Here is a 27,138-nt window from a genome sequence, read left to right as displayed (position 1 = left end):
GATATATGAACAAAAGTTATTAATAAAATTATTTTTTAAAAACAAATAATGTCAGGAGTATTAAAACACAAAACAAACTGAGGAGAGTAAGGGAAACCAGTAAATTTTTAAAAGGTATTTAGTAGAAGATGAAATATGGAAAAAAAAAACTTCTCTGCATTAGATCTCAACTATTAGAATGAAGAATCCTTTGGTGAAAAGATTTATTTGTTTTATGCTTTGGCTGATATTTATTATTAAAGGGACAAAGACAGTTATTTCTGTTGCTATATATTCTAAGAAATCACTAGTGATCTGAAACATGATATCACATCTTATTGTAATATGTTCAGTAAGGTAAGATATATTCTAACAAATCAAGTGCTTTTTCATGATTGACTTCTTTACCCAAAAGGAACAAAATATTTTAGAGGGTTTTTATTTGGCAAACACGTGCTATAATATCTAAGGTATTTTCTAGCCTTTTGTCTTTTTGCTAATGCAATTAATTTACAATGATTAAACTTTAAGATGAAATTATTACAATTAGTGTTTATGCTATTTGTATTATGAATTTCTTATTCTTTATTTTTAATTATTTGTTTACATAGTTCAGGATTAAGCTTTTTGAATTGTAGGCATTATCTTTTTTTCATTTTACACTTTTTTTGTTTTGTTTCTATTAAATCTGATAACAATACCTATAAATTTCTGATATGAAGCAGTCGGCTTTCTATTGAAAAATTCCCACTTCTGTAACAAGTCTTATCCTATCTGCCAAAAGTATAATTTGCTGCTCACTTGGTCCAGTGCCTACCAATATCATTTCTTAAAGAAAGTGTTCATGATAGAGAAATGTGAGCTTCCTATATAGTCCTCAAGTCTCTGACTTTTCACATTCCTTTTTCCTGATCCATGATTCTTCTTGAGTTGTGTTTAAGATAAAATGTAATCCTATAGTAACAGCAATATTATACAATGATCAATTGTGAATAATTTAGCTATTCTCAGTAATACCATACATAAACTCCAAAGGACCCATGATGAAAAATGCTATCCACCTCCAGAAAAAGAATTAATATTGTCTGAATGCAGATCAAAGCAACCTTTTTTTAAAAAATATTTTTGTGGTTTTCTTTCCTTTTTTTTTTTTTGGGGGGGGGGGTCTGGTGTTCTCTTTTACAATATAGCTAACATGGAAATATGTTTTGCATGACTGCAAATATAAAATATACACATATATATACATATAAATATATAATCAAAGGACCTTGTCTTTTCATGTAAGGTAGAGGGAATTTAAAACTCAAAAATTATTAAAAAAAAAAAAACTAATAAAGATTGTTTTTACATATAATTGAAAAAAAATAAAAAATTCATTAAAAATGCACTCCATAAACTACATTGTTTTCCTCTCCAAGGAGTTCCTATGAACCATCTTTCCATTATTTTCTTTTGATTTTATTCACAGCAAAAGTGAAGATTCACAAGTCTTCCCTAGCAACAGATCATAAAAGTTCTCAAATTTAGAGTACAATATAGTTAGCCCCCTTTCATTACTTTCCTACCACTCTGTTGGTCTACAGAAATAGAAGAAAGAAAAAAATTTTATGGAGGTTCACTGAAAATTTCTTTTTTATTTTCATCAGTTTTCATAGCCAGCTGGCAGACTACTGGTAATGAATATTTTCATAGTTATCTAGGCTTGTATTTCGAAAACTGACTTGGTCACTTACTAGGCTACAGCCTAATGGTTAAAAACAAAAAACAAAGAAACAAACAAAAAAACTCTTGAAGCTTATCTTTCAATGAGAGTATGAAATAAAATAAAATAAAATAAGTCCTACCAAACTAGAACTATGGCCTGAAGTTAATAAGATGAAATGTGATAGGGATAACTGTTATGTTGTACATTTAAGTTCAGAGAATCATTTCCTTCAGAACAAGAAGAAAAAATCAAGGTTAGACAGCAAATTAAGAGTTCAAAGAAAATCAACAATGTAATATGGTAGCCAAGAAAGCTAATGCAATATTTGGTTGAATCAGGAGAAGCAGAATAGACAGGACTACCAAAGTGAAACTCGTACACTACTACTCCTAGGTCAGAACAAATGCCAGAATTTTAGTCTGTTTTGAAGCTGCATTTTAGAAAGAATGTTGCTAACCTAGAGAGCTGACAGATGGGAAACCAGGATGGTGAGGTATCTCAAGTTCAATCCTTTTGAACAGGAGTTGAAAGATAAGAGAATATATAGCTTAGAGAATAATTGGGATGGTATGGGGTTAGGGGTGGGGAGTGAATTGGGGTAATAGTGACAGGATTCAAGGTTGGAAGGAAATGAGAAGAGGTTTCATGGGGAGATGGACTCTTAGTCCCTGGAAGGATGTCAGTGGATAAAGATGAGACAAGTAGCTCCATTGTAGGTGGGAGGTGGAAGGAAGCATGAGAACTGTCTTCAGGAAATTAAAGAAATGCAAAGAAAAAGAGAGGATTGTTCTGTTTGGTCCCAGAGATCAGTACAAGAAGCAAAGAAGTAAATCAGATACATGGTGCTATAAAATTACAAGTCTGGCAGCAAAAGCCCAAAGATATTGAATCAATAACCATGTGCATAAAGACAACAATAGGAATCACTTTGTTATCTCTAAATCCAACTTTAAAATGTAGTAAGATTAATTATAAACAAAAATTAAAATATTCAAGATACTTTGAAATTAATAAACTCAACTATTTCATGTTTTCACATCCCATTTCCAAAGCCAGGGTATTTTTCTCAATAAAAATAACATTGCAATGATTGTGTCTTCAAAGTGGTAGGGATACTGAAAGATGAAATTCTGCTTTGTATCTGCCAGTGTGCCAGGTTTCTAATCTACCCTCCCGGACTAAGCTCACCACTTCTAAGCTGATCACGAAGCTCCCATCACCAGTCCTGACTGACAGCAGCTTCCGTAGCCTCCTTTCTTTCTGGAGGGTTGGAGAGTGTAATGCCTTCTTCTGACAATGCCTTCCTTCATAGAGGGCAGAAACTGGACTCAACTCACCCGCTTCACAACTACTGTCCTCCTTGGTAGCAACTCCACAGAATAAAATGTCTCTGCAGCAGGGAGTCCCTAGGGTCCCCTTCACTCATCCTACTCCCATTTTCTTGCCTTCTTTTATTTATCATTTCCCCCCTTCAGATCCTAAGCTCACTGAGGGCAAGGATTATCTTTCTTTTTACCAAATGTATCTCAAGTGCTTAGCACAGTGTCCAGCACATTATAAATGTTTATTGGATTGTATCAGAAAGTAGAGATAAAGAAGACATATAAAAAGGAGAGAAGAGACTATAACTACTAGCTGAATTTGGATGAAATTCAGAATGCTTGAGGTTTAGTAAGATAACATGATCCAAAATTGGAAACTAATATGGCAGAAACTAGGCATTGATCCATACTTAACACCGTACACCAAGATAAGGTCAAAATGGGTTCATGACCTAGGCATAAAGAATGAAATTATTAATAAATTAGAGGAACACAGGATAGTTTACCTCTAAGACCTGTGGAAGGGAAAGGTCTTTATGACCAAAGCAGAACTAGAGATCATTACTGATCACAAAATAGAAAATTTCGATTATACCAAACTGAAAAGTTTTTGTACAAACAAAACTAATGCAGACAAGATTAGAAGGGAAGCAATAAACTGGGAAAATATTTTTACAGTCAAAGGTTCTGATAAAGGCCTCATTTCCAAAATATATAGAGAATTAACTCTAATTTATAAAAAATCAAGCCATTCTCCAATTGAAAAATGGTCAAAGAATATGAACAGACAATTCTCAGATGAAGAAATTGAAACTATTTCTAGTCATATGAAAAGATGCTCCAAGTCATTATTAATCAGAGAAATGCAAATTAAGACAACTCTAAGATACCACTACACACTTGTCAGATTGGCTAAGATGACAGGAAAAATAATGATGATTGTTGAGGGATGCGGAAAACTGGGACATTGATGCATTGTTGGTGGAGTTGTGAACGAATCCAACCATTTTGGAGAGTAGTTTGGAACTATGCTCAAAAAGTTATGAAACTGTGCATACCCTTTGATCCAGCAGTGTTACTACTGGGATTATATCCCAAAGAGATTATAAAGAAGGGAAAGGGGCCTGTATGTGCACAAATGTTTGTGGAAGCCCTTTTTGTAGTGGCTAAAAACTGGAAACTGAATGGATGTCCATCAGTTGGAGAATAGCTGAATAAATTGTGGTATATGAATATTATGGAATAGTACTGTTCTGTAAGAAATGACCAACAGGATGATTTCAGAAAGGCCTGGAGAGACTTACATGAACTGATGCTGAGTGAAATGAGCAGGACCAGGAGATCATTATATACTTCAACAAAAATACTATATGATGACTAGTTCTGATGGACCAGGCCATCCTCAGCAACGAGATCAACCAAATCATTTCCAATGGAGCAGTAAATGAACTGAACCAGCTATGCCCAGAAAAAGAACTCTGGGAGATGACTAAAAACCATTACATTGAATTCCCAATCCCTATATTTATGCACACCTGCATTTTTTATTTCCTTCAGAAGCTAATTGTACAATATTTTAGAGTCTGATTCTTTTTGTACAGCAAAATAACGGTTTGGTCATGTATACTTATTGTGTATCTAATTTATATTTTAATATATTTAACATCTACTGGTCATCCTGCCATCTGGGGGAGGGGGTGGGGGGTAAGAGGTGAAAAATTGGAACAAGAGGTTTGGCAATTGTTAATGCTGTAAAGTTACCCATGTATATATCCTGTAAATAAAAGGCTATTAAATTAAAAAAAAAAAAAAAAAAAAAAAAAGATAACATGATCCAGATTGTGGGAGTGCCTTACAGGGTGAGGAATATATATTTGATCCTGGAGGCAACAGGAAGACTCTCCAGTATAACTATCTGAATAACCCACTATATATTTAAAGTTACGGGAATATGAGAATAGCCTTTTGTAATCTGTATTTGACTAATATGTATCACTGGTCCACTTAGCCAGTTCTTATTAATAACAAAATAACATAGATATCTTAACCTTTCATTTTCTTATGTGGTAAAATGGGATTTAGGATTACCACTCACAAGAAGACAAAACTGTGATTTCTGTACCAACCTGTTTGACCTCCCTTAAAATACTGAAATATTTTTGTAGACCTAGAACTCATTGCAATGCCTTATACACATAGTAGATACCTAAATGTGTGTTGAAATGAAATGGATTGAATTAAAGGAAGAACTAATTCTAATCCTTTAATTCTATAGTTTCTGATATCCAGATAACTTAAAGTACTGTAATGCCTAAGTAAAAATTTAAAAAAATATATTAATCACATTGCTGCTTGATTATATCATGTACTGCCTTGAGAAATAACACAAGGTAGGATCTCATTGCCTTTAGACTTGTTAAGGATGATTAGATCCCACACTCTAGCATTCAATACCTTCTGAATATCATTTTACCTCTATTTCATTAACAGTGGTACTGAAAAGTCTATGGCATAGAAGAATGCCAGAGGTATTCTAAAACATCAGAATTGAAAATCATGCCATCACAGGAGTAAAACAATTAATAGCACCCTTCAGGGAAAGAACATCCTGACAATTAACCTTGAATACCAATTAATGTAACCACTTTCCTTGGATAAGCCATACAGTGACTTTAATAATTAATATTAAGGAAAAGTTTTTAACTCCAATCATCTATAGGCTGACAATGAATGCTTTAATGAACTTTCACTGTCCATATGAAACTTCAGGTGAAGACAAAGGTCAATAAATAAAAATAATTTGTAGTCTATATAAGCAGTGGGAGGGCGGGAACTTTTCTGTTGCTGAATCCAAATAGAAAATGATAGTAACTTGGGGATTCAGATAGCTATTCTTGAATACTCAAAGAGACCTGGGATTACATCAATCTGGATTTTTCTTCAGAAGGATAACACAATTACAAATGTTATCCAGCCTCTTCTTGAGAGACTCTATAAGACAGGGAACCCACAGTCTCGCAAGGTAATTTCTTTCACTTTGGAAAATTCCAATTGTTAGGAAGCTAACATCAAAACTAAACTGAGCTCGACCATCGAAGTTAAACTGAACTTTCTGCAATGTTTATCCTTTCCTCCTGATCTTGCTTATAAAACCAGATAGAATATGTCTTCTCTTCTCTAAATTAACCATATCTCATCTGATCTTTGGAAGAAAGATCCTCAAGTCCTTCCCACCCCTGGCTACACACCTGTGGCTCTTCTCTAACTTAACACTGCCCTTTTGAAACATGATGTCCAGTTAGGAACAGGAACAGATCTTGAATCTTACTGAAAGAGGAAATTCGCTCAACACTGCCCTTTTGAAATATGATGTCCAGTTAGGAACATGAACAGATCTTGAATCTTACTGAAAGAGGAAACTCGCTCTATCAATGAAACTGGGAAACCTTCTTTAATCTAATTACAATCTAAGCACTAGCCAGAGCACACAGATTAAGAGACTTGCTCAGGGTCACCCAGCAAGTATTTATTACATGATGAACTTGACCCCACATCTAATAAACTTCAGGGTAAACTCTTCATCCACTAGGACAAACCATACAAATCAGAACATGAATCTCCTGATGAAACAGTGGGACTATGACTCCCCTATAGTGGAAGTGATGTCCCTCTTAACGAAGCTCAAGATGCCACTGCCTTCTTTAGCCACCATAATCACAGTCACCCACTGAAACCCTGAAACTGTTTTCATAATGGTTACAAACAATTTGCCTCCCACCTCATTTTTTGGTAGCCAAGAATAAAATTTTACATGATATGCAACTAACAAAAAAAATTATGCCTTTTTATTCCATGCAACTCTTGACTATTAAATTTGCTATGGATTTTCTATCCAACATGTCAGAGGACTTCCTCAACTACTTCTAACTTCACAAAAATTGTAGGGTCTGACATCTTGTGATTTTTCTCACCAGGCTAAACTTGTTTTGGACTTCTCTAGAGGCCTACTTACATAAAATAGAGAAAGAGAAGGTCAATGAATTGGGCTTGCAACTAAAAATGCTAGGAAAGGAACAAATTAAAAACCCCCAGTCAAACACTAAATTTGAAATTCTAAAAATAAAAGGAGAGATCAATAAAATTGAAAGTAAAAAAAAACTTTTGAATAAATTAAGAAAACTAGGAGTTGATTCTATGAAAAAACCAGCAAAATAGACAAACCCTTAGTAAATCTGATTAAAAAAAAGGAAAGAGGAATATCAAATTGTTAGTCGCAAAAATGAAAAGGGAGAACTCGCCACTAACAAAGAGGACATTAGAGCAATAATTAAGAATTATTTTGCCCAACTTTATGCCAATAAATTCGACAACTTAAATGAAATGGAAGAATACCTTCAAAAATTTAGCTAGCCCAGATTAACAGAAGAAGAAGTAAATATCCTAAACAGTCCCATCTTAGAAAAAGAAATAGAACAAGCTATTAACCAACCCCTAAGGAAAACCCCGGACCAGATGATTTACATGTGAATTCTACCAAACATTTAAAAAAATTAACTAATGCTATATAAACTATTTGAAAAAAAATAGGGATTAAATCCTACCAAACTCCTTTTTACAAAACATGGTATGATACCTACACCAGGTATGAAAACAGAAAAAAAATTATAGAACAATTCCCTAATGAATATTGATGGAAACTTAAATAAAATATTGCAAAAGATTACAGAAAATCATTCCCAGGATAATACACTATGACCAAGTAGGATACAACCAGGAATGCAAAAGTGGTTAATATTAGAAAACTATTAGCTAATAACTATATAAAACCAAACTAAAAAACCATTGATCATTAATAATGGAAAAGCATTTGATAAACCCAACATCCATTCCTAATAAAAACACTTGAGAGTATGGAATAAATGGACTTTTTCTCAAAATAGTCAGGAGCATATATTTAAAACGGTCAGTAATCATATGCAACAAGGAAAAACTGGAACCTTTCCCAGTAAGATCTGGAGTGAAGCAAGGTTGCCCACTATCACCATTATTATTCAATATTGTATTAGAAACACTAGTCTCAGCAATAAGAGTCGAGAAAGAACATAAAAAAAAAAAAGAGAGGAATGAAGAAACCAAATATCACCTTTGCAGATGATATGATGGTATATTAGAAACCCAGAGATTCTACTAAAAGCTATTAGAAATAATTCATAACTTTAGCAAAGTTGTAGGATATAAAATAAATCCCCATAAATCCTCAGCATTTTTATACGTCACCAACAAAATGCAACAGCAAGAGATACAAAGAGAAATTCCATTCAAAATAACTCAACAGCATAAAATATTTGGGAATCTATCTACCAAAGGAAAGTCAGGAATTATATGAGCAAAATTACAAAAAATTTTCCACACAAATAAAGTCAGACTTAAATATTGGAAAACTATTAAGTGCTCTTGGATAGGCTGAGCGAATATAATAAAGATGACAATGCTCCCTAAATTAATCTATGTATTTAGTGCTATACCAATCAGACTTCCAAGAAAATATTTTAATGATCTAGAAAAAATAACAACAAAATTCATATGGAATAATGAAAGGTCGAGAATCTCAAGGGAATTAATGAAAAAAAAAATCAAATGAAGGTGGCCTAGCTGTATCTGATCTAAAACTATATTATAAAGCAGCGGTCACCAAAACCATTTGGTATTGGCTAAGAAATAGATTAGTTGATCAGTGGAACAGGTTAGGTTCACAAGACAGAATATTCAACTATAGCAATCTAGGGTTTGACAAACCCAAAGATCATAACTTTTGCGATAAGAATTCATTATTTGACAAAAACTGCTGGGATAACTGGAAATTAATATGGCAGAAATTAGGCATGGACCCACAATTAACACCATATACCAAGATAAAATCAAAATGGGTCCATGATTTAGGCATAAAGAACGAGATTATAAACAAATTGGAGGAACATAGGATAGTTTATCTCTCAGACTTGTGGAGGAGGAAGAAATTTGTGACCAAAGATGAACTAGAGACCATTATTGATCACAAAATAGAAAATTTTGATTACATCAAATTAAAAAGCTTCTGTACAATCAAAACTAATGCAAACAAGATTAGAAGGGAAGCAACAAACTGGGAAAACATCTTCACAGTTAAAAGTTCTGATAATGACTTCATTTCCAAAATATGTAGAGAATTGACTCTAATTTATAAGAAATCAAGCCATTCTCCAAATGATAAATGGTCAAAGGATATGAACAGACAATTTTCAGATGATGAAATTGAAACTATTTCCACTCATATGAAACAGTGTTCCAAATCACTATTAATCAGAGAAATGCAAATTAAGACAACTCTGAGATACCACTACACACCTGTAAGATAGGCTAAGATGACAGGAAAAAATAATGATGAATGTTGGAGGGGATGCGGGAAAACTGGGACACTGATGCACTGTTGGTGGAGTTGTGAACGAATCCAACCATTCTAAAGAGCAATCTGGAATTATGCCCAAAAAGTTATCAAACTGTGCATACCTTTTGAATTCAGCAGTGCTACTACTGGGCTTATATCCCAAAGAGATACTAAAGAAGGGAAAGGGACCTGTATGTGCCAAAATATTTGTGGCAGCCCTGTTTGTAGTGGCAAGAAACTGGAAAATGAATGGATGTCCATCAATTGGAGAATGGCTGGGTAAATTGTGGTATGTGAATGTTATGGAATATTATTGTTCTGTAAGAAATGACCAGCAGGATGATTTCAGAAAGGCCTGGAGAGACTTACATGAACTGATGCTAAGTGAAATGAGCAGAACCAGGAGATCATAATATACTTCAACAATGATACTGTATGAGGATGTATTCTGATGGAAGTGGATTTTTTTGACAAAGAGACCTAATTCAGTTTCAATTGATCAATGATGGACAGAAGCAGCTATACCCAAAGAAAGAACACTGGGAAATGAATGTAAACTGTTTGCATTTTTGTTTTTCTTCCCAGGTTATTTTTACCTTCTGAATCCAATTCTCCCTGTGCAACAAGAGAACTGTTCAGTTCTGCACACATATATTGTATCTAGGATATATTGCAACATATTTAACATATATAGGACTGCTTGCCATCTGGGGGAGGGGGTGGAGGGTGGGAGGGGAAAAATTGCAACAGAAGTGAATGCAAGGGATAGATAATGTAAAAAAATTACCCTGGCATGGGTTCTGTCAATAAAAAGTAATTATAAAAAATTAAAAATAAAATAAAATAGAAAAAAAAATAGAAGTATTTTAAATATGACACAACATGCCATATCTTGTACTCTGCTGAAAGGCAGGATCACTTTTATATTACAATGAGTAAGAATTTCTAAAGGTGGAAAAATTAGGATAAAAGATAAATCCTAAATCAGTGTGCAGGTCCTCCCAAACTTGTAGGTAGATTGGAACTGAGAGCATTTTTCATGATACTGGACTTTGGAAAATCAGAAAGAGAAATCAAAGGGAAAAAAGGTGAGACAAAGAGTCAGAGGGATGGGCCTGACCATCTTTGAGTTCAGGTTCATTCAACACAGCGATAAAATAAGGGGCTTACAAGTCACTGAATAGTTTAACAAAAAAGAATGCACTTGCAGTGTGGATATGCATCAAGGAAACAATGGCATTTTGGGAGAATCCCGGGCCAACATGAATGACCACTGTCAGCTCACCTCTCCTCTCTGGGCCTCACACTCCTCATCTGCAAATTGAGGATAATACAAAAACTGAATTCCCAGAAATGGTTTTAATGTGCGACGATATATGTGAAGCAAGCGGTTAATAAATGTCAGTTACTCCACTGCAAGCATGTTAGCCCTGGTGATCATTATGTCATGTTAGTTACAGAACTCAACTGACCCCAAACCAGAAATGAAACAAGAAAAAGAGCATCCCAGAGCTTCCTGGCGCACTCTGAGCCAAAAGGGGGAGAAAGAGGGCACAAAGGAGAAAGCCCCATAGAGTTCAAAGAGTGGGAGGGTAGCTCAGGAAGGTGCAGAGCAGGGCGAGGACGGTCAGAATCCCCTAGTCCCGGGGAGAAAAGGGGCCAGAGTCCAGCTGCGGCCTTCATGCCACAGCCAGGCAGGACTCTGGAAGGAAGGACGCCGTGGAGGAGAGGAGGAAGACCTCCTCCCAGGCCCATGGTAGTAGTGTGCAAAAGTGTCAGCCCTGAGAGGAAGAGTGGAACAGGGTGAGCACCCCCCATTCCCACTCCTGGGGTGAAAACGGAGCCTCAGGAACATGGCCCCACAACTGTTAGGGGTGAAACTGAACCTCAAAGATGGTATCCCTGATTCCCAGTCCAAGGTTCTCTCTACTACTCTATATGGAGTCAAGATGGTACCCATCTTTTCTGAAGCAAAGCATAATGCTATTTCTACTACACTACCATAAGTAAGTATTTTCTCTATTTTAGAAAATTTAAATACACTTAATCCAGGTCTTTATGTGAATGAATAAAACACTGTTTTAAAAAAAATACACAAATATAGTTACTTGGAATTCAATGATATAATGAGGGTTAGCATTAAAGTCAGTAAGAAATTATTACATGAAATATGCTATAGTATGTAGAGGGCAGGAACTCTGAAAAGGCGTACTTAAATCTAGATCAGCGTGGTGCTTATAGTTAAGTACCTACTCAATGTGAGATAATGGTTCTCTGGTGATGTAATGTTTGCTTGTGTTCAATGTGGTGTAATGATGTAATCGTACTGAAGTATTTAAGGGCTGGGACAACCGAGACCACTCTCTCAGCCACAGACACAAGATGCTAGACTCCAGACTCCATCTTTGACCAGCCACGTGGCAGCTCTCCTGCCTCCTTCATTCCTCCACTAAGACCAAGGACTCGGGCTGATCCCGAGGTCCTCCAGAGAGCTAGTCAGGACTTTACAATAGTGGATACTGGAAATATGAAAACAAAAACAAAAAAATACCAGCCTTCAAGGATTTTGCATTAAATTAGTAGGCCAAAACTGCAGACAAGTAAATATAAGGAATTTCAGGAAGGATTAAAAACTGGAGGAGGAGGTAAAATCCCACATATAGTGATACCCAATTCTTTTTTTTTTTTTTCTCCAAGTTAATTCTTGAAGGAGGCTAAAGATTCTAAGACATAGCTCTAGGATGATAATAGATCACAGATAAGTAGCCTATAAAAAGGTGAAACAGAACGACAGTTTCCAAGAACTTGACTTAAGCAAGCCAGTTTTGCTAGAAATGCCAGGTTGAAGGAGTTTGTAATCCATCCTTGAGGCAATAATATGGAGTCACTAAAGAGTTCTAAGCAGGACCTGGTCTGACCCAGATCTCAATAATATTAATTTGATAGCTATGTAGAAAATGGTTTGCAGGGAAGAAAGCAGGTAGGCCAACCAAGAGGTTACTGCAATTATCAAGGCAAGGGACTGGTGATAGAAAACAAGGAAATGAACATGAGCAATGTTGTTCAGATAGAATAAATAAAACTTTGGAATGGTTTTGATAATGGCAGGAGAGAAGTTGAAAGAGAAGAGAAAGTAAAAAACGAGTCAGTGGTTTCAATCCTGAATGACTTGAAGACTAGTAGTCTCTCAATACAATATAGAGATGAGGTACATAAGAAAAGGGTGAAGATGAGTTCTCTTCTGAATATATTTTTTTTGATTGCTTCAGTCATGCCAAATTATTCACGATCCCATTTGGGTTTTCTTGGTAAAGCTACCAGAGTGGTTTGCTACTTCCTTCTCCAACTAATTTTATACATGAGAAAATGGAAGCAATCAGGGTTAAATGACTTGCTCAGGGTCACCCAGCTAGTAAGTGTCTGAGGCCACCTTGAACTCAAGAAGATTCTTTCTGACTTTAGGTTTGGAACTCTTTTCGCTGAAACATCGATGCAGTGGCCCTTGGACATGTTGAATATTAAAAAGCAGGAGGAATTCTAACTCAAAGAAACGCTAGAGAAACACAAAATGATTTTAAAAGGAAAAAAAAAAAGCCCTTCTATATTTCTACAAATTCAGTTAATCGAATTTAAAATTAAATTTCATGTGTTTAATTATATTTTTACCCAGATAGCATACAATACAATAATAAACATTGTTGTTTATTATTAGATAAGCTTATACTTCTTATAATACATACTAGGTACTAGGGAAAAAATCCTAAACCAAATACCTTGATTCAGATGTGTAGCTTCTAGGATCTGAATCCCATTCACGGAGCATTGAGATCCATTCAGTGGTATTAAAGTCACTGTTCCATTGACATTTTCAAAGACACAGTGCTCACTTTCCAAATCCAGGCCATGAAGAACTATATTATGAAATAAATCAACAAATAATGAAGAAGATGCTCTCTTTCATATTAGCTCTTCTCTTTTGTCTTTCCTGTATGGATTCATGATACCTTCTTTGATCTTATAAATCTCTTTGAGCTCTACAAATGTGCTGTATAAAATGTAAACTAGGAGTATGAACAAAGTGCAGGAGCCTGGGAGGCATACCCAGATTCAAATCCTAACTTTGACTCCTAACTAGTTGTGCAAGTCTTGTTATGCCACAGTTCTCTTTAACTGTTCTGACTTGGTTTCCCCTGAACTAGTTTCCTTTGTCTCAGTTTCCTTAGCTGTTCTGCTAAATCTCCTTAGTCGTAAAAACCCACTCTAGCCCATTAAGACTGGGGACCGTTTACTCTAAGGTTATATATTGCTAGCAAGATAAACAAGAAAGCAGAACTCCTGACCCTCCCCTGTCCTCAAGAATTTACAATAGCCCTCTAAAATATTCCGAGATACCTCACTGACATCTTTATCTCTGAGTATTCAGACATCCTGTCTCTGGGCTTTTAGGAGTTATGGTCTCCCCCCAACCTGACAGAAGCCTTCCCGCTTTTTTGGGGGGGAGATCTTTGTCTCTAGGGTTATTTAAAGGAAGAGGCCGCTCTTATTCGGGGCTGCTTCATTCCTTGAGATGACAGCCCTGGGACCAACATGGATTCCTTGGTCCCAGTATATCTTTATCTCTGTCTGACTGGATAATTTGAGACGAGAGTCCTGTCCAGTCAATTATACTCTCCAATTAATAAACTATTGAAAACTCTCTAATCTCTCTCCTGCCTCAGTTTCTCCGGCATTACAGTCTGAGTCTATCCCTGCTCCCCTCTGGGCTTCAGTTTCATAATCTGCACAAAATGAAAATGGGTTAGAGATTAATCTTTAAGATGTCACCCAGGTTTATGATTCTAAAGTATATAAAATTTAAATTAAAGGATATTCAAAGTAATATGTAACAAATATCTAGGAATTTTGTAGTACACTTCAAAATATAAAAGAGAGCCACAGATTAATGTATAAAATAAGTGTGAGAATTACTGATTTAGGAAAATAATCATTTCAAAAATGATCACTTTTTATTTTTGGAGCTAAAAAACTCCTAATAATTGATTTTTTTCTTCTACTATACTTTTTGTCATTTTGATGATTTTTCACTGCCACAGAAGGAGATAGAAATGCCTATATAATCAGCTACCAAGATGGAGGCAAGAGAAGAGCCAAGCTGGCAAAAAAGCAATCTCAATTTTGATATCTTGGAAGCAAGATTCCAAGGGTAGCTCACAGGCTCATGTTTGGGATGTCTAAGAAATGTTATGGCACTATTCCAAAGAACTCTAAGGAAAGCAGACTCAAGACACATTCAAGGGTCCCAGTCTGTAGCATGTGTAAAAGAACTCTTTTCTCAGGGAATGATCCAGAAAAGATGAGAATAAGAGGGATCTATTCTGAATGAGTGAACTAATTAACCTTATGATATATAAAAAAAAAAAACATTTTTTTATATCTATCAAAAAACAAGTGTTTGCATCATTTTTGTGGCACATATGGACAATTTCTTAAGACCTTCCACTAAAGCCCTCCTTTAAAATTTTACTGGAATGAGGCTCTAAACCTAAGTTCTATACCTAGAGATCAATGAAACAGTAGTTCTGGCTGGATATTATATGCTTCTGCCAATAGGTTTGGCAATAGACAGTTTCTATTGTCTAAACTTGTCCATGTGAAATCTGATAAGTTTCATCACCTGAGGGTGGATGACTAAGAGTGTTAGTTATTGTGTTGGAATGGTCATTCACAAAGACTAAGACAAAAAATGGTTATCATCTGCACTGGTATACTCAAAATGCAAATATATAGGTTTGGGGGGAAGAGGGATTACTGACATATGAATTATTACTCTATGCACTGGAGGTTCTCATGGCCTTTAACTCTGCTCTTAGGATGTTATTATTTAGTTTCTCTAAAACTGAAAATTACAAATTATCATTAGTATGAGGCAACTAGGTGGTTCAATGAGTAAAGCACTGAAGTCAAGAAGATAAGAATTCAAATCCCCACTCACTCATTTAGCTTTGTGACCTTAAGCAAGTCACTTAATCTCTACTGACCTAGATTTCTTTAAATGTAAAATGGCTAATAGGCCCTAACTCTAGGGTTGTTGTGAGGATCAAAGATAATATTTGTAAACCACTTAGTATAGGGCTAGGCATATAATAGGTGCTATATAAATCCTAACTCTCATTATTGTCCTTATTGCTGCTGGTATAGTTCTTACTATTGTATCTTCCTAACTATCTTCAGATTGAAGTTAAAAACACACATATAATACATCTCATATCTGTGTTTCAGAGAGTGAGTGCAAGTTTGTTCATTTATTTTGAATTAGAACTGTTCTCCATGATTTAATCTTAAAGCTTCAAAATAACAAAATGTAATAGCAGTTTATTTACTTATACCAAGTCAAATTCAGATTAATCAATGAAAGCTCATTCATTGCTCACATATTAAGTAATATAGCTAAAAGGAATGATGTGCCACAGATTTCTTCTTACCAATATCTTGTTCTGTTGAAGCATCTTCTCTGCCAACATAAGTCTGACCCTCCTACAAAGAAAATACATATTATTATCAGGAAAAATAATATTTAGGATTTTTTTAATATCCTATTTTGTCTAAGGTCAATGATTACTATCAGCTTCGAATGTTACTATCAGAAGGAACCCAGAAAGCTATTTAAAAAAAAAAAATTAAGTCTTAACAAATAAATGATATCTAAGGCAGGCAAAGCTCTAATCACTCCTTTCACTAAAATCAATGAGAGAGGAGATAAAATTTGAGTTTAGAAGAGAGAATTTGAAAATAAAATCTGAATTTCTGGTCAAGGGCTTAAAATATAGGCAAGATAAATTCTTGATCAAAAAAGGAACATATCTAACAATGTGTTAACTCTTATTTGGAACTTTGAAAATCTAATAAATAGTCTAAGGTGAAAAGGGAAGATTTGGGGGAACACTGGAAAATTTTCTATTTATGTCTATCAAGTAGAAACTATAAAAACATCTACAATGCTAAAAAAAGATCACTTATAAAACATATACAAATTAAAAGAAAGGATTCAATTGTTTACACACAGATGGGGAAAGAACAATTAAAAAACAAAGTGAACTACAGATCTTAATGTAAGAAGTCAAATTTGCCCTCCCAAGTTTTCAGTGAGTTGGGATTGGATGATGTCCAGGATTAGAATTTAACCTGGGAAGGAAATAACTTATTCAAAAGAAAGAGGATAAACCAGAAAAAGAAAGTGAAAAAAATAACCATAACAACTAGCATTTCTTTAGTACCACAAGGTTTGCAAAATGCCATATAAATATTATCTAAATTAATGCTAACAACAGCCCTGGAGATAGGTACTATTATTCACATTTTACAAATGGGGAAACTAAAGAAGATAAAAATTAAGTGACATGCCCAGAATCACACACCTAGTAAGGGTAGGAGACTGGATTTGAACTCAGGTCTTCCTGACCCCAGGCTCAACAATCTATTCACTGTGCCACACTGTAAAAACATCCTGGAGCAAGAAGAGGGAAGCATGGTGGACAGTATTTGGGTGACGATCAAGAGAAGCAGAAACAACATTTAGAGTATATTACTAACCCCCTAAACAGGAAAAAATCACAAACTTAGTACAGAGGTAATAAATGGGACAGAGATAGGTATAGATGCACAGAAAACTGGGATACAGAACTAGGGAATAAATTTCAAAAGAAAAAGATAAAAGTATATCCAATCAGAATAGGGTTGCATGCTCCCTCAGCATGTGAAATCCCATGATTTGTAGGTCATATTCAGGTTTTGTACTGGTGCTCTCCAAGCACTAAACCTGCTCTGCTACTGTGCCCTGAAATGAAGTATAGCTTTTAGTTTCAGATCTGGCAAACCTGTTCTTTTCTCTGCTCCAGCTATGTCTTGACTAGTCAGAGAAAGACTTAAATGTTTTGCCTGTTCAACCCATACCCCTCTCCAATATTTAAAACTCAGGCACTCAATTCTTCCCTTTGGCACCAAAGGACCCAGATGTTTAGGGCAGAAAAGTAAGCAGAGGCAGGTTTTTAGCCTCTTCTAAAAGTCTAATGGAAAGGGAATGAGCCAAGTTCCTTTTCCCTTTTACTTCTTAAAATCCTTAGTCTTCTTCTAAGACTCAGCTCAGAGTCAGCTCATTCCAGATAACCCTGATAACTGATTGTTCTGTCCCCATCTCCCACAGTTACTCTGTACCTATTCTGTCTTTTTAACTTCTATCCATGTGGTATGTCATCATTCCTCCTCTATACTCCACAATGTAAGCAACTAGATAAGGAGCTGTGCTTTTTTCTCTCTTTAACCTTGAGGGATAGTAGTCACTTAACAAATGCCTGCTGAATTGAACAGTGCCTGAGGAAGCTAAAATCATCTGATAAGAGTTCCCCTCCTTCTGCCTCCAGAAAAGTTGGTGACATAATTTCTTGATTTCTCTTTGCAATAATTTTATCCTTCAAAAAATGATGGGAAACTTGACAAAAATATTCATTTCAATTTAGAATTTGAGATAAATTAGAAAAGGAAGGTAGTGGAGACAGGAATGGTCTAGCCAAAGGGCATAAGTCTTAAGATATTAAAATGAAACTCTGCAACTAACCAGATTTAAAAAAAACAAACAAAAAAAAAAAACTCAGAGGAAAAAAGCAAAGGAAGGCTTATTTTCAGTCAAGTGACCCCATTTAAGATTGTTTTTAGCAAGAATACTGCAGTGATTTGCCATTTCCTTCTCCATCTCATTTTACAGATGAGGAAACTGAAACAAACTGGGTTAAGTAACTTGCCCAGGGTCATATAACTTTAAATTATCTGAAAGTGAATTTGAACTCAGGAGGCTGAGTCTTTCTGACTCCAGATCCTGAACTCCATCCAAAGGATAAGCAACTTAGAATAAATGCAAAAGAATATGTAAGAATAGTGTTGGGCATGCTAAGGTTCTAAATGTGTTAAGACAGGTAAAAAACGAACAAACAAACAAAATCAAGATAACTTCTTTTAATTATACAGAAGAAAAAGAATCAAAAAAAAAAAAAAAAGGTGTCTGCTGATCAATCAATCAGCATTTGTCAAGTTCCATCTATGTACAAAGCAGATGCAGAGTATAATAACAATAACTCTTAGCAGAGATGATGAGCTGATCACTTCTTGTTTTGCTTTGTCTGACAGGGAGAAGGCAGTTTAGAATAGAATGAAGAGAATAAAAATGACTATTGAGGGTGTTGACATCCAAGATAAGCACCTGTCCTCTGATAAGCTCAAATTATATGAACTATATACTTAGATACTGAAAAGAACTGTCAGGTGAGCTTATTGATCCCTGCCCCCCACCCCCCAACACCCAGCCATCAATGATGGGTGATTGAAAAATCTTAAAGAACTACAAAGAATACCATAGGATTGAGTAAGAATAGAAAATGTAATGATTTTCAAAAAAGGAAGAGAATGGAGTCTGAAAATTATAGCTTTAATTTGATTCACATTAAAGACAATGAACTCTAAAATAAAGCATTAATAATATCAAATAAAGAGCATAACAGCAAGTTTTATTTTGTATTTTGCACACTTACAAGCTTGGTTAATTAGAGGAATGTTATAAGTATAGTTTGCCAGGATTTTAGCATAGCAATTTTAGCAAAATCTCCAAATGATATATTTTTTAAATGGATAGATGAAGAGGTATAGGCTAAATCATATATAATTAGTGGACTTAGAATTGGTCGAGTAAATGGACCAAAATAAAGTCATTCACGATTAGATGGCAGCTTGAAAAAAATTATTTGAGGGCTGCTTCAAGGATCCATGTTGTTAAATATTGGGATCAGGAACTTGGATAAAACAAGAGATAAAATTCTTGTCAATTTTAAATGTTATTCAATAAATAATCATTAGGTTTTAATGAAGATCAAGGCACTATGAGGTGTTTTATAGACAGTCAAAAAATGAAAATTCTTAATATCAAAGAACTAACTTTCCACTGAGATATAACAAATACAGAAGTCAATAAAAGGGAATTTCAAGATGGAAGTATTGACATCTGTGCTGTGCCCTGAAGGAAGAGGGAGATTCTGAGAGGTCAAGATAATAGAAGGGCCTGCTTACAAAACATGAGGGTCATTTCTGTAAAGGTATAGGGTCAGGAAAGAGAATACTTTTCAGGAGGAAAAACTAGACCAACTTAAGTGAAACAGAATTAAAGGAGATAAATAATACAAAAGAAGGCCAAAAATACAGGCAAGGACCACTTTGTGTAGAGTTTTAAATATCAGGCTAAGAGCCAAGTCACTTTTCTTTTTGGATTGCATCCTTAGAAGTAAAAAGGAACTATTAAAGATTCTTGAAAAAGGGCTAACATTGCCATCTTTGTTTTAGGAATAACAATTTGGCAACTAGATGAAGGATAAATAACAGAAAGGAAACTAGTAGAGGTAAATTTGATCACCCAGACAAAAGGCATTGAACCCCTGAATGAGAGTAAGGGGTTATACGTAGAGAGAAGGACATGGATGCAAAAGAGGTTGTGGAATTAAGAATTGACAAAACTTGGAAATGTACTAGATGATAACACCAAACCAAAGAGATAACATTAAGAACTCATGAAGATCCTGATGAAGATCCAATGTTCTTGGGTAGAATCTGATCAGATGGAGCTTCATAGAATCTCTATGAATTTTATAAAAGTTTTATATCGGAATTCAACTCTTTAAGTACAAGATGAGGAACATGGGGCCAGGCAGAAGTGCTTCTGAATAGGAACTGAAGACTTTGCCTTACAAGCTGAATATGAATTCCCGGGGACATGGCCAGCAGAAAATGGTGACGATCTGAAGCTAACCAAGAGAGATTATAGGGGGTGGAAGCCAAATGGCTGAGAAAAGGCAGTAACTTGCCTGAGCTCTCCAGAAACTCCACCTTTAAATAATGCCAAAAAAACAATTCCTGGAACAGCAGGAAGGGGCAAAACAATCTTTCAGCCAAAGACAACTTAAAAGGGTGGCAGGAAAGGTTAGAGTGGCGCATAGTCCAGCTCAGGCTAAGCCAGCACAAACCGAGGCTTAGAAGCAGAAGTGGCGGGAGCTACGTCCAGAGCGCTCGATCCACAGACCCGAAGGAGGGAAGCTGTCCACAGATGACAAGCGTCTCTTTGCTGGTGCAGAAGGAGGACTCTGGTTTTGTCCAGACTCAAAGTCACAGTGCTGAGGGAACTGTCCCAGGAGGAGCACCAACACCAAGGCTTGCAGCCAAACCTCTTCATAGTTCAGAAAAGAGCATTTGTTGCTCCTGGACCAAGAGACTACTAAATACACCTCTCCTTAGCTCATACCACTTTGGAAGAACTGAGTCCCTAGGAGCATCTCTGGAAACAGCTGGACAAAACCCTTGAAGCTTAGGGCAAAGTTGTCTTCACCCTGGAAGTAGACTCCAATATAACAAGTTAAAATTCAAGAAATGAGCTGGAAAAATTAACAAATAACCAAAAAAAAAAAAAATGACCATAGAAAGTTCCTATTATGACAAGGAAGATCAAGAAAATAACAAAGTCAAAGCTCTTAGTGGTGGAGTTGTAATCTGATTGGACCATTCTGTAGAAAAATTTGGAACTATGCCTAATGGGCTATAAAACCATATATATACCCTTTGACCTAGCAATACCACTATTAGATCTGTATACCAAAAGAAATAAAAATAAAAAAGGAAAAGGATCTATATGTACAAAAATATCTATAGCAGTTCTTTTCTTATGGCAAATTGGAAACTGAGGGAATGCCCATCATTATGATAAAATACCATATGGATACTGGAATCTCTTCCAATTCTAGACCTTTTCACATTTCATGGGTACTGATCTTTACAGTGAGTAGGTATCAAAAGTGATTAAAGCATTGCACCAGAGAAAGCCTGAGTTATAAACTAGTCCAGACATATAAGGAAGAGGGCCTTCTGGGTGTACATACATTTACTTACATAAGTAGTCACATGTAAACACATGTAAAAATGTGCTATTTACCATGTCACTTTAAGGGCATAAGGGATTATTATCTAAGAAAGTGACATTGAAATAAACCAGAAAGCTGTAGAGGACAAATAGCTTCTAGAATGAGCATAAGAATGTAATTTCATTTAACTCAAAATGAACTAAGAATAAACCAGTCACAACTTACTGGTTTAGCAGTCAATAAAATACAGCTTTGACTCAGACCAGGCATGTGCAAGGCCATGCAAATTTCAATTAAAAACAATTAAGATAAAACTTCCAAAATGGAGGTCTGAATGATTTCCTTCAAGGATTAGAGTTTAAATCTCACCTACAAGAAGCTTTTCCCAATATCTCTTAATTTTATTTCCTTCTTTTAGTTTTTTATTTACACTATATATAGCTTATTTGTGCATAGTTATTTGCAGGTTGTCTCCCTCATTAGATTGTGTGCTTCTCCTAAACAGGAACTATCTTTTATCTTTTCTTGTGTATCTACTGCTTAGCATAGTGCCTATCACAGGCCATCTCAATGGGATATGAAAGGAACAGAAAAGGAGAGATGTCTTTAAATAACATGGAATAGAAAGAGAAAGTGGCCTAAAAAGAACAACAATAGCATGTATATAGTGTGTTAACAATTGTCAAACCTTTCACATATAGTACTCCATCTGATATAATTAACAGGGCAAAGGGCAAGGGATTTGGATTCAAGCTATGCATAAACACAGATAAGTTTATTCCCAATAGTTTAATGTTGTAGACACTCCATAAAGTTCTGAGGTAACTCCAGTTTTTACTGTCTGCTACAACATGAAACTGGGTTCAGATGGTAACATATTAGAAGTACTGTTTGTCCATCTGTTACCTCTTGCTCACACCCTTATCTAATTATACATTTCTTAAACAATATCTTTTACAGTACTTGAGCATTTCTAATAATGGGAAATACATTGTATCTAATTTGTATCCATTTATACATACCCCCACTATCCTTAACATCACCTCCAATTTTGATGCCTTGGAAATTACATAAATAGTAGAGCACTTCTAGTAAAGAAATGGGTTGTTGCACCAAGGTGCAACTCAGATTACTAAAAGCTTCATGCCTTGACCAAATACCATCTAGTCTGCTTTTCTTCCTCCTATTCAATTCTGGGCTTCTCTAATTACCTGTCATGATTGCATACCAAATATAAGATGTTCCCAAAGTCTTACTGCTTTAGGAGCTTAAGACACCAAAAGACTTTTGGGACAGAGAGGATTTTGGAAAGATGTCAGAATAAGGCAGGAAATTATCTGGCTCTCCTAAATTCTCTCACACACAAAAACCACTTTAATGCAAACTGAATGGCAGAAATAATTAAAAGTTGAGGTACAACAGTTGTCCAACCAAGACAGGGAAGATATTAGGAAACAGCCAATCTCCTGGGCTGACGGTTTGGGCTCATTGAAGAGCAAATACCACCAGGCAGGGCAGAGGGTGAACTAAAGCTTGTAGCTGCAAGAGGGGCAGTCAGGAACAAGCACCTCTGCAGTGACAGTGTCACCAGGAGCCAGGTTCATGGCTCAGAGGCAAAGGTATGATGACTTTTAGGCCCATAGGCAGAGCTCAGAAAACAAAGCAGCCATCCAGCTCCCCATCTCAGGACTAGAGTCTGACTTTAACAAAAAGCTGACAAGAAATAAGGCACTAAGATAATAACAATAATAGCATGAGGAGCCAAAGAGAAAGAATCCCACCATGGATAACTACTATTGTGATAGAAAAGATCTGGCTTCACAATCTAAGACAGTTTAGTTCCACCCCAAAGAACAAAGTAAAATGGTCCCCATTCAAAAAGTTTTTGGAAAAGCTTAAGAAGGACTTTGAAAACAAGAGACTTGGAGAATAAATCAGGGAAAGACAATATAAGAATAGCTGGACTATCTTAAAGTTATGATCAAAAACAGTCTCGCTACTATACTTGAAGAGATTATTGCCCCAAAGTTTTACAACAAGAGGGTAATAAATAGGAAAAAAAATCTACTGATCCGCACCTGAGATGCTAAAATGAAAACGCACAGCAACATCATAGCTAAGTTTGAAGCTCCTGAGTCAAGGAGAAAATACTACAAGCAAATAGGAAAAAAAATTTAAATACTGTGGAGCTACAGTCAGGATAACACAAGATTTAGCAGCTTCTACATTAAAACACCAAAGGTCATGAAATAATAAGTTCCAAGGAGCAAAGAAGCTGAGCTTGCAACCAAGAATAACTTACCCAGCAAAACTGTGTGTTCTCCTGATTGGAGGGGGGTGGGGAGTGGGGGGGAAGAGAGGAAATGGACATACAATAAATTAAATGACTTCCAGGTATTTGTGAAGAAAAGATCAGAATTAAATGGAAAATTGGCTTATTATGCTCAAGAAAAACATAAAAAGTTTGAATACTAGGGCATCTAGGTAGTACAGTGGATGGAGCAGCAGCCCTGAAATCAGAAGGATTTGAGGTCAAATCTGACCTAACACACTTAAGACTTCCTAGCTGTGTGACCCTGAGCAAGTCACTTAACCTCAGTTGCCTCACCAAAAAAAAAAAAAAAAAAAAAAAAAAAAAAAAAAAAAAAAAAAAAAAAAAAGAGTTTAAATATTAAAAACCAATTATAAAAGAATATGGCTTAAATTTTTAATTATATGAGAAAACAGTTTCTGTAATTTCTAACAATGTTATTGTATGAGGAGCTTGAAAGGAGGCTTAGGGTTGAGTTGAATACGATGGGAGGAATCTAAAAAAAAAAATTTGATAGAAAAAGGTAAAATGGTGCAATTATCTCATACAGATGAGACATGAATAGAAGAACTGTTATAGTAGAGGCAGGAGGGGATAGAGGGCTTGGTAATGCTAGAACTTTATTCTCATCAGAACTAGGTAAAAGAGGGAATAACATACATTTAAAAATATTTAAAAGACATCTTAGTTTACAAAGTAATAGGATAACAAGGAGAAAAAAGAAGGGGGGACACTTAGAAGGGTATACAGAGAAATACAGAATTAGTCATTTTAACCATAAATGTGAATGGAGTAAACTCCCCCATAAAGGGGAAGCAGTTAGCAAACTGGATTAAAAGACAGAATCCTGCAATATGTTGTTTACAGGAAACACACTTGAAGAAAGGCGATACATACAGAATAAAGAAAGGTAAAAGGCTGAAGCAGAATCTACTACACTTCAAGTGAAGTAAAAAAAAAAAAAAAAAAAAGCAGGGGTAGCCATCCTGATCTCAGATCTCAGATCAAGCAAAAGTAAAAATTGATCGAATTAAAAGAGATAAGGAAGGGCACTATATCTTGCTAAAAGATAGCATAGATAATGAAGCAATATCAATACTAAGTTATATATGCACCAAGTGGTATAGCACCTAAATTCCTAAAGGAGAAGTTGAGAGCTGCAAGAAGAAATAGACAGCAAAACTACAATAGTGGGAGATCTCAACTTTGCACTCTCAGAAGTGCAGATAAATCAAACCACAAAATAAATAAGAAAGAAGTTAAAGAAGTAAACAGAACACTAGAAAAGTTAGGTATGATACATCTTTGGAGAAAACTAAATGGAGACAGAAAGGAGGACACTTTCTTCTTGGCAGGTCATGAAACCTGTGGGGAGCCAACCTTGAATAGGTTGAATCTCCTAATCACATCATACCAAAGACTTCCTGAATAGGAATCTCCTAATCACATCCTAATGTTGAATAGGCAGATATCTAGGCATCCCCTAATCACATCATAGAGCTTCCTGCCACCAGAAACATCTGAGCAGCTCATCCTTGGGCGGGATACTAACCCTTTGTCTAGGATCCTCACCCTGTACTGTGTTTGAATAACCCTGCCTTCTTTTCTAATGCTATATATATCTGTACTATTGCACCCATTAAAATGAGGCTTGAACAGATGGATTTGTCTTGCCTCCATTTTGCGTGTCCCCTCCCTCTTGCCCTTATCTCTTTTCTTCCAGGGTCCACACACTCTGCCTCCTGGGCCGAGGCAGGAACCTATACAAAATTGACCATATATTAGGATATAAAGACCTCAAATTCAAATGCAAAAAAGCAGAAATAGTAAATTCCTCATTTTCAGATCATGATACAATAAAAATTACATTCAATAAAAAGCCAGAGGAAAATAGACTAAAAAGTAATTGGAAACTAAATAATCTCGTCCTAAAGAATGAATGGGTAAAACAGCAAATCATAGACACAATAATTTCACCCAAGAGAATGACAACAATGAGACGGTATTCCAAAATGTGTGGGATGTAGCCAAAGTGGTAACAAAGAAAAATTTTATATCTCTATAGGCCTATTTGCATAAAATAGAGAAAGAGAAAATCAATGAATTAGACTTGCAACTAAAAAAGCTAGAAAAAGACCAAATTTAAAACCCCCAATCAAACACTAAACTTGAAATTCTAAAAATAAAAGAAGAGATTAATAAAACTGAAAGTGAAAAAAAAACTATTGAATTAATAAAACTAAGAATTGGTCCTATGAAAAAAAACAACAAAATAGATAAACCCTTGGTAAATTTGATTAGAAAAAGGAAAATCAAATTGTTAAGTCTTAAAATGAAAAGGGAGAACTTTCCATTAATGAAGAGGAAATTAGAGTAATAATTAGGAGCTACTTTGCCCAACTTTATGCCAATAAATTTGATAACTTAAATGAAATGGATGAATATCTTCAAAAATATAATTTGCCCAGATTAATAGAGGAAGAAATAAATTGGTTAATTAGTCCCATTTTAGAAAAAGAAATAGAACAAACTATTAATCAACTCCCTAATGACCAGATTGATTTACATGTAAATTCTACCAAATAGTTAAAGAAGAATTAACTGCAATGCTATATAAAGTATTTGAAAAAATAGGGAATGAAGGAGTCCTACCAAATTCCTTTTATAACACAGACATAACACTGATACCTAAACCAGGTAGGAAAAAACAGAAAAAGAAAATTATAGACCAATCTCCCTAATGAACATTGATGCAAAAAGATTAAATAAAATACTAGCAAAAAGATTACAGAAAAATCATACCCAGGATAATATACCATGACCAAGTAGAATTTATATGAGGAATGCAGGGCTACCTCAATATTAGGAAACTATTAACATAATTGACTATATTAATAACCAAATTAACAACAACAAAAAAATGATCATCTCAATAGATGCAGAAAAAGCAATTGAAAACATCCAACACCTATTCCTAATAAAAACATAGAGAGTATGGGAATAAATGGACTTTTCCTTAAAATAGTCAGGAACATTTATTTAAAAGCATCAGTAAGCATCATATGTAATGGGGATAAATTGGAACCATTCCCATTAAAATCAGAAGTGAAACAAGGTCGCCCACTATCACCATTACTATTCAATATTGTGCTAGAAATGCTAGCTTCGGCAATAAGAGATGAAAGCAATTAGACTAGGTAATGAAACCAAATCATCATTCTTTGCAGATGATATGATGGTATACTTAGAAAACCCCAGAGATTCTACTAAAATGCTATTAGAAATAACCCAAAACCTTAGCAAAGTTGAGATGCAAAATATAAGATACAAAATAAAAAAATATAAGATACAAAATAAATTCACATAAATCATTAGCATTTTTATACATTTTATACATTACTAACAAAATCCAACAACAAGAGATACAAAGAGAAATTCCATTCAAAATA

General features: G+C 35.2%; 1 protein-coding gene across 5 annotated transcripts in view; it reads right to left on the bottom strand.

Annotated features, from left to right (window-relative positions):
• KIF16B (kinesin family member 16B) overlaps positions 1-27,138 on the bottom strand; it is a 340,481-nt gene that overhangs the window by 167,231 nt on the left and 146,112 nt on the right. For all 5 annotated transcript variants that reach the window (XM_031951076.1, XM_031951079.1, XM_031951077.1 and 2 more), the window contains exons 14-15: positions 15,916-15,967; positions 13,207-13,344 (exon numbers count right to left, since the gene is read on the bottom strand). In XM_031951076.1, coding sequence (XP_031806936.1) covers positions 13,207-13,344; positions 15,916-15,967 — 190 coding nt within the window. The remainder of the gene's footprint in view (positions 1-13,206; positions 13,345-15,915; positions 15,968-27,138) is intronic.

Source organism: Sarcophilus harrisii, chromosome 2, assembly GCF_902635505.1.
Source record: "Sarcophilus harrisii chromosome 2, mSarHar1.11, whole genome shotgun sequence".
NCBI lineage: Eukaryota > Metazoa > Chordata > Mammalia > Dasyuromorphia > Dasyuridae > Sarcophilus > Sarcophilus harrisii.
Note: the sequence above shows the minus strand (reverse complement) of the source record. Positions and strands in the feature narration are given on the sequence as shown.